Genomic DNA, 12,432 nt, shown 5'->3' on the forward strand with positions numbered 1-12,432 from the left:
AAGTTCCTCGACTTTTCTCGATTATACCGGCTCGCATAGTCACGATTGAAATGTTTATTCCGAACATCGTGACCGTGAACACGAGTCATATGGTTCTCCTAACGAGAGTCCTATGAAACGACGATTTAAACGACGATTAAGCTTCTAGTAACCTTATAGTAACTTAAATATCGGTTAGGTTTACTGTTAGCTAATAAATTTCAATAAAAATGTAGCAAAAGCTAACTGTAGTAGTAATTTTTCGTAGTAGAGAAATTGAATGATTTAAATCGTTGAATCGGTGAAATTCATTCGATCGTGAACGAATCGAAGACGAAAACCTGTCGAAAAAGTACTCTAACGTGGTCGTCGATACATCGTTCGTACTAGATCCTTGAATTAACGATCGCGAAGCGATGGCCGTAACCCGCGATCAACAGCCACCGATACGTACACGAAGAGACAGCCTTTATCTCCTTGTTCGCAGATTAGCGATCTCTTTCGGACGTCTCTTAACGAACGAAAATGACCGATGATCGGTGCTTTTATCACGTCCACAGGGCAGCCAGACGATTTGCATAACCACGTCCACGAAGACGTTGATACGCGTCACGCATCTCGCGTGTATATGCAAACCCGAAGCGTTCGAACTTATCCACAAGCTCGATCGTGATTCATCGATCGATCCTTCTCTTTCTATCGTGCGACGTCGATGGCAAAGCTCGTTCACCGGTAGCCGGTGATCCTCTTACTTTCACGTTCTCTTTCTCCCCTTAATTCGCAATCGGTCAACTAACGAGAACGATGCCGCCGGCGCTCGACGAGTAAATTACGCTAGCGAGTACCAACGAGAGATCTGGCTGTTCAAGGTCCGCTAACGGTCGACCGTTACCAATGGGAATCTGCTTCGAAGCCCGAAGGACGATTCGTTCTTCCGGATCGTTGCTCGATCGATTCTTCCGCTAATTTTCTTCTCTTCTTTCTTTCCTTTCCTCTGCAGCCTGGATTCGATCGTCCCTCTTATCGATGAATCTTGCGGTTAGTTAGCACCGACGATGGCCAGTGTTACGTATTCGCTTGGTCGCTTTAGTCGAGTGCAAATTGTCTGTGGCTCGAAGTAAAAGCAGAAGAAAAGAAGAAACGTGCAATTACAAAACTCGAGCAGTACTTATGAAACAGGACATTATCTCGAAGCGATTAGGCGCTGGAGAAATGAAATTCATTTCGTTGCAACCGTATTAATTAAGCTTTGTGTTACTCGACTACGGTGCACCGGATAATTAGAGGGTCATCGAGTCAAACGACCTCATCGCTCACGTTGCCGGCGTAACTTATAATTAACAAGATGCTTCTTCCGTTTCTAATATTTAGATCACTCTCGGATAGCCAGTGATCTTTTAATTGCTTCAACTTCTTCTACCGACACGATCGGCTCCGACCTATGCTTTTATAGAATAGTTTTCGCGTTTATAGTATACCTAGAGCCTAGTAAACCCGCGTGGTTTCGTTTCGGGGGTAGTCCGTACAGTACGCGGATAGAATTTTAACGTTGGAACAAAAAATAGCGAAGAGATTGCTGGTATCATCGAGAAATTGGCAGAAATCTCTATGATCGAGCTATGCACGCGGATATGACCGCTTCCGTGATAACGGCCGAGCAAAATAAACGGATATATCCGCTTCTGAGGCAAATGGGTTAAGAATCGCGCGTTAGTATGCGAAACGAGCCCGAGACAGGTACAGGAAAACGAGATTCTTCCAGGGTTATAGACCCTTTGGATTACATCGTTCCTACACTCTGATGACTGTACAGCCTCTGAGCATAGTTGCTGGTACAAAGTACGACCGTTTAAAATTACAATGTCGTCCCGTGTCGTTTTTGCATTCGCACGACTCCGCGAACAGGCGAAACGGCCTCTCGAGATTTACGAGCCCCCCTCCTTCTATGCTCTATAGACTGGTCCCGATTCCGTCGCTAGCGTCGATACCTTATTAACGATCGAATTCGAAATAAAATAAAATTTTGTCGAGTATATACCGCGATAAACTAAATAATTATCCGACCAAGGACAATGACCACGCTACCTTCGCAGCGAAACGCTATACACGATTATTTCGAGCGATATATCGCTCCCGTGAGGTTGGCTGCTGGCAAGACGGTAAAAGGACCTTTCGGGAGATCGAGATAGGGCTTTATTGTCCCGGAACGATACCCGGGCAGGTGTGTACTCTCGTTTAACAAATCGACCGTCGCGTCGCAGCGTTGTGTTTTTCTTTCGTTCGTCCTTCCGATCGATACGTCGTCATTGAAAAGTATGCAACGAAAACGGAAGTAACCAGTAAAATGTATTAGATTCGGTGTCATTTATACACCGGTGTATACATATAGTTATTCCGCGTAACGAGTAGTAGTGAACTTTTCAAACGAAACAGGTTATTTTTAGCAAAATACGCGATATAATAAACGATTCGGTCGAATCGAGGAACGAACGTACGTTATCGTATCGTGATCGTTTACTCGCAAGAATTTCATCGCTTCGTCTTCTGTGTAACCTGTGCACAGGGCATGGAGCGGGGATGGTTCCGATGAAAATTCATGAACGCGTTATTAACGCGATATTCGCGCGATCTATGAAATTTAATATCTGCCGAAGAGCGGTGAACGGCAACGATACCCGAGTCAGAAGACAATCACGAGTGTATCTCGTTCATTCTTCCAGCCCTCTTGTCACGGGAACCAATTAAAATCTGGATAAACTAAATCCCGTTTATTCGAGTCCAGGGTACACGATTAATTCGTCGTTGGCCAATTAAAGTGGCTGATACCGAGCGAGCTAATTTGATCGCGATTTACCTCGAATCGGTATCAATTACCTGATTCCCTCGCTAATTAACAGCCACGGTCTTAATTGATTGGCAACGTTGACCTTCGACAGGGAAGTAAATTCGTCTCTAATTACTCGGTGAAAACGTTCGATCTTTTCCCACTTATTGGCTTTTACAGCGCACGATCGATCTACGTCCGTGATTTGAATCAATCGAATCTCTGCTCCCGCTGTTATGTAGAAATTGCAAGAGGTTGCGCGGCGAAACTTTCAAAAATTGCTAGTTCGCTGATCCGCAGAGATATATCCGAGTCTTTATGACGCGAAAATCTTCCTACCCGTACAGTTTCGGCCGATTTTCGTCTACCGTGGAGTCGCTCTTTATTTAAGACAAGCAAAACATTCGAAGGAAAATTTTCAAATTTTTATTGAACGTAACACGCTCCGAACATCGTTTAACGGTACACGGCGCGGCGCGGCGCGGCGCGACAGGCGACATATTCGTCCGAGAAGATCTCGCGAGAAGCGATAAATCGATCTTATTAAAAGCAAGAAGTTTCCATGAAATTACCATAGCCGTGTAAGCTATTTCTTAGCACGGCGTGTCAATTTGTAGACGTTAAATTTGAAATTTTCTGATTTTATGCACGATACGCATCGTTGATGTTACATCTGCAATTAATCGTTTCGAAACCAGCTCGAAGAAACTCGAAATGTTCTTTCGGAGTTATCGCGAACAAATATCGAAGCTCCGTAGATAAAGTTGTGGAGGCTGGTTGTCAGTGATCGATTAGAAGGAGCGAAGCTCGGTCACGCAGCGACGAGCAGAAAACAATCGTAGGAAAATTAAAACTGTCCACTGCGTGGCAGAAATTGATTTCGCTTTGGCACAGGTGAGTCGCAAAAGTACAAAGTAATCTAGCTCGGAATGCCGAACGTCCGTTTGGACTCGAGGAACGATCCACGTTGCAAACCGATGCCGCTCGACTTCTCCGCTTTCACGATAACTAGCCACCGTCTATAAATCATAGCCGAGGATCGTTTCCGTGTAGGCTGAAGCGAGCGGTTTCGCGCTCGGAACTTTCTGCCACGGTGATGGCTCGGTTTCTTCGAGCTGGACGCTTCGAAATTCAACCACGTGGGAGGAAAATAAAATTCTACCGAGTTACTCGTTTCGTAGCGAAAAGCCAGAGAAAAGACGCGCCACGGTCCTTCGTTTCGATCCTTTCCCCTTTAATAATTCTTACCTCGCTACTTTCCGTTTCGAAACGGTACGCGATTAAGCAGCGTCACAAATGCCGTAGTTCGCTAAAGTCGCGCGAAAGTTTAAAGTTACAGAAATTACTCGTGTACGGTGACAAACGTTCCGTAAAAGTATTACAAAGCAAGACAGGTGTCCCGTTCGACGCAACGAAAGTATATTTTTTTCCATCAACGGAGCAGATGCGTTTCATAACTGACATCGAATATGGAAAAAAAATGAACGGTGTAGTCGAAGAGGTACGCGATTCGCGAGAGGTCGTGGTCGATAAAACTATCGAAACACGGTTGTTCGAGGAGAATGGTAACCGTCCTCGGAAGTGGAAGACGCAACGGCAACAAAGTGGCAGAGGATAGGAGCATCCTGGAGGCAATTCGAAATGGAAAATGTCCGTCCAGTCGGGAGAAACTGGCAGGAGACGAGCGTGAAAGGTGATTGTCCAGCTGCGCGCACGGCTGTACGCTCGATTCTGCTTTGGGTATCGCGCGAGAAAGTTATACGACTTGGCCGTGGCAATTTATGAACGATCGTTTCACCGCGCCGTCCTCGCGATTCCCAGAGACTTCTCGAAAACGCTACCCGGCGAAATCGTGGAAAAGCAACGCGCGCTTTTATATCTAATCGCTTTTATAGTTGTTGGACCGAATTTACGATTTCTTCGAGGCGGAAGAAACAACATGCGATCAAGAAAGCGTCGTATTCGATTAAACGATTATCCAGAATGCGCGTTCGATTCGATACCTTTATTAGAATTGTCGGCGATAATCGTAATAATAGGTTATCTGCTCTTCCTGTCGCGACGAAATTAAAGAGAAGTTAATCGACTAGTCGTTCGTTCGATTGATCGACGTTGCTCCTTTTACGGGCGCGTACTGTAAGGTAGTGCGCCGCGTACTCGAAGCGATTTATCAAGCAGAGACAGGAAACCAGCTAGGATGACTGGGACGTTGTTGCAAGGTCCGCGTGCAATGCACCTGAAACAAATCGAGACCACGGATGAAACTTATCTTACGCGGAGGAAGCTTCGATCGCGATCACATAAATCCAGGTCAAATCGAATGACCGAAGATAACGCGAATCGCTTATCGCGCACCAGCTGAAGGGAACGAATTACACGCTTCCATACAGCGAAACGGATCGTTCGTTTTTACGATCGATCGAAAGTGTCAGTGAATTTTGACTCGGATCCGAGTGCTTGGGCGTTTCCCTTGTCACGATGCGTCAGTCGGAAATTTTTCAAGATATTTCGAGTCAAGATAACGAGCACGCGTTCAACAAATTGAAGGATAAACTCTTGCGCAACACGAAATTCAACAATTTTCGCCTCTTACAATTATAACCTTCGAAAGTTTTCGGACCCGAGCTACATCGCCTGTCGATTTACCGCGTTACCGACAATTTCAATTACAACGACGATCGCGTGCGCGAGCAACACTCGCACAATTTCCTCAAGAGACTCGCTCGAGAAATCGATTTTTCACCGATTCGAAAAATTCTGCTACGGAGAAAGTGCAAATTTAGGATCGGTGGAAAAGTATGCGTGTTCGTTAATGTCCGATGTTATTTCGTTGTCGCTCGTTCGGATGGAGCATGATAACCGGAACCAGTTGAAATTTAATAAGGATTATACTACGATAAAAGGCGATCTAGTGGAACAGGTATTATCAAAAGAAATCAATCGGCCTCCTTCTCTCGCTGGCTAGCGTTGTCGTTATCGTCGACCGATAAAAAACTCAATAACGTTTTATTAAATGCCGTGTCATTACGCGCGTCCGATTAGATTTCTTCGTCCGACCACTTGTCGGACCACGGTTTCACCGTTCTGCAAAATCATTCGAATGATCGGTTCGCGGGATTAATAGTTTCGTAACTTGATATTTTTCTATATTTTTATCGGCGAATTATTATCGCGAAGCGAACTACTTGGAGAATATAGAAATTATAATATTATAGAACGGTTCGGCGAAACGATTCGTAAATGATTCGGCTCCTCTGCCGGAAAGGTGAACTTCTCGAACAGATGTCCTTGGACGATCACGGTGTTTCGTCGGCGAATTTATAAATTCGTGCCGAGACACAGCGAGTTTGTAGCAGGTCTTGGCATCGTGTTGGTACGAAGTATAACCGTGTCCCGAAAGCCGACAAGCGTGACGGATGAACAGCAACGCGGGTCAAGGAGCGACACGCCTTTTAAGGTACACAACGCTGATCCCAGGACGAATTTTCTGTCAGAAGTCGTCGAGTTTCGTGCTCGTTTAAGTAATCTCGACTCCGACGAAACTTGTCACGACCAACAACCGCGACGCGTCTCCAACTATTATCCCGAATCGACTATGCATAATGCTAGCAATTTAGAGAGTACCGAACGGATTACACATTCTGTAACTGTAAATAATGCTATTCGATGCATTACGTTCGAAGCGAAATAATGGTATACAGACTGAACCTAACCTAACCATTTTAATCCATTCTCGACGCGCGTTTATCGCGTTTATCGCGTTTAACCTGTCTTTCGTGTAATTCTGAACGGCTACGCGGCATAAAATCGATCACGGCGTCTCGCGTCTTTAAATTGTTTTCTTAAAATGTAACATCGGTTACGGTGACAAGCTGACAATTTCCCATCGTGTTCGGTGAGCAACGGACGAGTAATTGATTCGGTGCGTTTAATTTCGCGAGAATTATCCCGGACGAGGGGTAACGGGGAACGCGAGTGCCGCTAATGGTTATAATTTACGGAAACGGGACTGGTCGGCGGTCCGCATAAAGCACCCGAGAACACGGTTCATTATTCAGAGAGGCTTGCTCCTCTTTGCCGAGGATTTTCGCCGGGAGGTGTCTTCCACCGTGTGTTTTCTCCGCCAGCTTGCTTCAGCCACCATTAAAACTTCCGCTTTAGTCCGACTAGTCGAAGAAATCCCTTCGTCCGAACCTCTATGCTCTTTATCTATACCCTCGCTACTTTATCCTTTTTCTACTTTTCTTTAACTTTCCTCGACTTACCTTCCACCTCCGAAATTTTCTCCTTTCGAACTTTCGACATACTAATTTATTAGTTATCTTATTAACCAAATGATGTTAAATGTTCTACTTGTTTACTGAACGCTATTAACTATTAATTCGAAGAAAAAAAGAGAACGTTTTCATCGCTTGGCATAATAACAACGTTCAAATGTAAAATTTAATACGACACAAAGGAAAAAATGTAGAACACGAAAGATGATTGCGCCATTGGTCAGGACAAAGAGGACGAAGCTGATCGTCGATCTCTTGTAGTTCGTGATTGAACCAGCTTGGTAGGTACACGCTCGTGTGTCCTCCCTTTGTCACGGACATATATATTCGTACAAACTCGATCGCCATTATTTCCTGCCGGTTGGCCAGTGTAAACCGGTTATCTTGATTTAATAACCGTCGATGTCATCCGAGTCAATCATCGACTACGATCGCGGTTACAACCAGCCGATGCCACTCGGAAAGAAACAGGACGACGAGACTCCGGTTTTCGTGTAACGATATTTTGCCGGTTTGTCTACGACGCGAACGCGAACCTTGGCAAAACGAGAAAGCGTCTTGTTCCTTTCGCCTTTATTTCAGCCCCTCGTAAATTTATCTCTCTTTAATTAATATCTTCGTCGAATGTATTCGACGTACGCTCGTTCCGAACCGTGTTGTCCTTCGAGTTGGCTATTCGTCTAAACGATGTTAAAATTCGTATAGTTACTATCGAAATTAATCCGTTCGTTCGACAACAAATTTGCAAGTAGTTCAGTTTCGTTAATTTCACGACATTGTTCCTCTAAAAACGTACGCTCGGCTGTAAAGTAGCAGAGAAGTAATCGGAATGTCGAGGGTTCGACGTTAAACGTTGACGCCAGAAAGTTGTAGCGCGTTTATTGCCGATCGAATAGGTACGACGAAACGAAGCGGAAGATCCTCCTACCGCGTAGGAAATCTTTTCTCTTTGGTTGTCCGTGGCCGTCGGACGTGGACCGGTGTTCATCGAATCGAGATCCGTAATCGACCAACCGTGATCCACCGCACACGGTGACTTTTTTCTCGGAAACAATGTATCCGTTGTGAATAGTCGACCGTCCGATGATATCACGGCTATCGGTAGGACCTGTTTCTTCTTCGTATCACGGCATTTCCATCTGAATTTTTACGTGTCCTTACCTTCTGAATCGATTAACCTTCTTCGATGATCGATCGACTCTTCCTCTATCTTGTCTCCATTTACTAGACTCTTTAGTTCTAGTAGATTAACTCTGGTAGCTAAAAAGTAGTGGATATTTCTGATGATGGATTATAGGTTCGTTTACGAAACTTGAACGCGAGATAAGTGACCGGGAACATTATAAATTGTAAGTCGTAAGAAGGCGATAATGATCGATGCGTCTACGTAGCCGTTACGATTCGATGTTTTTCCACTGTTTGTTCTTGCTGCGCGGAAGATCGTACGAAATAGTTGCGAGTAAGTGGACAAATTTAAATGTACGTCTCTCGGACGAGAAAGAGAAGACGTCTATCCTTTCTGGAGTCGAAGCGTATCCAAGCACAAAAAACGTCGATTTTTCAACGTACCGGAAACACGTACGAAAATTGTGTACGGCGATGCATGAAATCGCGAGAGGCACGGGGTCGTGTAGCGTGTTTATCGACACGAACGTTATCGCGGTCGGATCTTCCGCGAAGAGCAGCAGTCGTTCGGGTGGTACCAATTTGTCGTTCCTTTATCAAGCGTCATCTGATGGCGATCCGACACCGCGCTCGACCGAATGCAACGTTACCTTGAAGTGACACCAGACCGGGCCACAATGGGAACAAAGCGGCATGGCGTCTTTGCCAGAGGGTTTTGTTTCATTCCGCCGGTGGACAAGCCTCGTTATTTGTCATGCATTTTGACCCTCGCCGATTTCATCTTGGATATTTTTCTCTGCCTCGAGCGCGAATTCTAAAGAGCTTCGACTCTCTCCGCTGCCACTTCAATGTCCGGATAACAAAAACCGTCTTCCGTGCCCGACGATAAACGCGCTCGGTGCTCTTTCGCCTCGTCGATAATTCCTCCAATTCGTTACCGACCAAAATTATCATTTATCGTCTCCGGCAGATTCTTTCGCGTATAAATATCGTATAAATATCGTAGAAAATAGCCAGGCAAACTTACGAGTTAGCCTCGTAAGTCGATCGAAAAAATTCGCGTCGTTACACGTTGCGAATACGAGGACTATTTTCCTTTTTACAAAATAACCACCGCCGATTTGAAATCAGTCTGGAGAGGAAGTTGGAAATAACACGTGCCATGTAATATGTACCATTTACGAAGGCCCAAAAGCGAAGAAGAACGATTGGCATTTAATTTTGAAGCTCGTTTACGGTATTTTATGAAACGATTACTTTATCACGAAACAAAAGGGAAGTTCCGTAGCAATCTTGTTCGTATCACGCTCAAGTATTTAATTTTCAAGAACTTTTCAAACGCGATTCAACAATTTCTTGATCACGAAAGCGGTTGCAATTTTATCGCGCTACCGTCGCTCGGCTACCTAATCTTCGAAACAATTTTTAAGGAGTTAGCCAACGACTTCTCTCAGTCACGGAACCGTTTCATTTCCAATAGGGAATAATTTGTCCGACTATTTGCCGAATACCATCCAACGATATCTCGATCGGAAAATACAGAGTTGCACCCGATAAAGATTCTATTCGGCACGTATCTGTATATCGTGTTAAACGATATTTCTGTTAAAGCATCGACACGTGCGTATCGATAAAGTTTAGCCTTTTCAATTTCTCGAAGGCAAATGTTCTCGTTGGTAGTAAGATGAACGTATAATAGCATTCTAAATACGTAAGATAGTACATAAGGAGGATAGAACAGCTTGAGCGCGAAGTAGGCTAAATCGGTAAGGTTTTTCTGACGGACAGTCAGCGGCGTAAACTGTAAACCGTGAACTGTAAGGTTTAAACGAACAGTTCGAGCACGCGTGCTGCTCGCAGTTTCAACCTGAAGGTACCGCTTAATTGGCATATCAATCCCGGAGGAAACGGGAGATAACCCGTTCGCGTCGGCGAAGCAGAGGCGATCGAGGTCCCGCGGGTTAATAAAGTTACACGGCGACTCACGATTAAGCGTTTCGGCTGACGTTCGGGCCGCGTCAATTAATCGAATATGAAAAATCACGATCTCGAGCGTAAATGATAAAAGCCGCAACCGGATTCGAGCACACTTTATATACGCTGCTCCGACCGATAATATAATATCGTTCAACTTCGATACATTTTATTTACGGTTACAGCTGATCCGACGAACGTTCGCCAATTCGAGTTACGACTAACTTACGGAGTACGTATCGAAATCGAATCGCGGCGACTTTATCGAGCAGCGAAGGAATGCTCGGCCGCGAAAGAAATTCGGAAGCGCGTTAATTAAATCGCCTTCGTTCGATGAAAGACAATTAACCTTTAGACCGACAGTTAACCTCGACACGTCGAATCGTTTGGAGACGCGTATCGAGACCACGAAGCGTGTTCGAGGCATTTAGGGAGCATAAGCGGCCGAGTTTCAAAATGTAAGAGGTTGGGTGGTACGTTTACGCGCACGATAGCACGTAACGAGCAATTGGCAAGGCGTTTTGTTGGCCGAGCTAAAGCGAGAACACCAGGGCTGGCCGGGTATTTTTCAGTAATTACCGGTATCACGCGACGCCGAAGGTGTTACTTGCTCGCGAACCTACGAGCCTACCCTCCTGGCCCGGCTTCCTTCCTCCTTGACCCGCGTGCGCGCTGCGTCCCGTTCCATTCCGTTCTCTTCTGCCTGCTCTCCTTTCATCGCAGACGGCAGTTAGGCAAAACTTGGAAACTGCCAGTTCGTCGCTCGCATGACTCCTATAAACGATTACGCTTTAACGGACTAAAGCATAACGCAGACCCCCTAACGACCGGTTGCTCCTTCGCCGTCTCGCGACGCGCGCTCTTTCAACTGTTCACCTACACCCATGGCGTCCGTGCGAAGATAAATGTTCGTCGATCGCGTCGTTCGATGCTCGACGGTACCTTCTATCGCTCGTTTATTCGATAAATCGCTAATCCAACCAGACGATTCCGCGCGAAACGATCGCAACACCAACGAAAGCCGAATGTTTTCGAAAAATCTTTTTCAAATTTCGAATATCCACGTGCTCGACGAAAACTCGGTTCGCCCGGAAAGCTGAAAGACGCGCGAGCGAATCCGTGAGTCTCCGTTGCGATGGCGCGATCAATTTGCAGAGGCGCGGGTACGTCGATGCGATATCACGGCTCGAACGGATTTGCGGCGTGATCGACGATGCGTGACGCCGTGGAAGACCACAACACAGACGGGCCGCCAATTGCGTACGCTCCACTTTGCCGGTGCACCCGAGCACCGTAACCCGCTAGGCAACAGGCGAAAAGCTCGCATGCCATCGCGCGTCCTCTCGATCCCCTTACGCTTACGTTTACGCTTACGTTTACGCTTACGTTTTCAAAGGATAGACCCTTTCGCTACGATGGCTATCGTCCAGGTCAACCGTTCACCTACGATATTTCATTTCGCTGAAAAACATTCTATTCCTGGTCGATTTTTAGCGAACCGGATACTTCTGTCGCCCACTGCATGACCGTTCGCTACTAACACCAAGTTCTCCATAATAGCGTATTTTCGTTACCCCGCTATTTATCACGAATTCCGATGAAAAAATACTTATCTACATGTATGCGTAGTTAGAGCACAAGTATTTCGTATATTCGTGTTACGGAAGCGAATAAGTTAAGTACGTGTTCGAGTAAATTGAACATTCTTCTTCGTTAAAAATTTTACGAAAATGAGGAACGAATAACTAACGTGGCATCTATTTCGTAACCACAGCTACGGTCGTCAACGTTCTTCCTTGCCCACGGATCTCGGATAAAATTGACCCAGCTCGATTATTTCCTCGATAGATTATACCGTAAACGGACGAAGAAGAAAAAAACGAAAATCGAGCGATTTCAGATAACCGAACGACAACGTCTACGAACGTTGCACGTGTACCTCTTTAGTGGTTTTCGATTCACCGTCTTCTTCGGCCTTTCGATCCTATCCTTTTTCGCCAATTCTTGTTCACTCTGTTGAATCATTTATTTTTCGAATCTTACACCGATTTATCGTCTACGAACATGCTCACCGAGAAATAACGATTTAATCTAGCGAGAAGAAGTTGTTGAGCGGACGCAAGTCGAATAAAATGTAGAAATCTGCCAATTGAAATTCCAATCGTTCACAAATCCGAAGAAATATCTGTCTCGCGAAATTCTTAAAATCGAAGCAGCGATTCCAAGCGATTAGCGTATCTATGTTTCGACGAA

The 12,432-nt window shown here is 45.4% G+C and overlaps 1 protein-coding gene across 3 annotated transcripts in view; it reads left to right on the forward strand.

Moving 5' to 3' along the window:
- The window catches only part of LOC105662510 (uncharacterized), a 119,678-nt gene that overhangs the window by 22,461 nt on the left and 84,785 nt on the right, over positions 1-12,432 (forward strand). The window contains exon 1 of one of the 3 annotated variants that reach the window (XM_076531577.1): positions 6,132-6,260. The exons of the other annotated variants lie outside the window; for them this stretch is intronic. Within the exon in view, the coding sequence (XP_076387692.1) occupies positions 6,220-6,260 (41 nt within the window). The 5' untranslated portion in view covers positions 6,132-6,219. Of the gene's footprint in view, positions 1-6,131; positions 6,261-12,432 lie in introns of those variants that run through there. 3 annotated transcript variants of the gene reach the window in all.

This window comes from Megachile rotundata, chromosome 5 (assembly GCF_050947335.1).
Source record: "Megachile rotundata isolate GNS110a chromosome 5, iyMegRotu1, whole genome shotgun sequence".
NCBI lineage: Eukaryota > Metazoa > Arthropoda > Insecta > Hymenoptera > Megachilidae > Megachile > Megachile rotundata.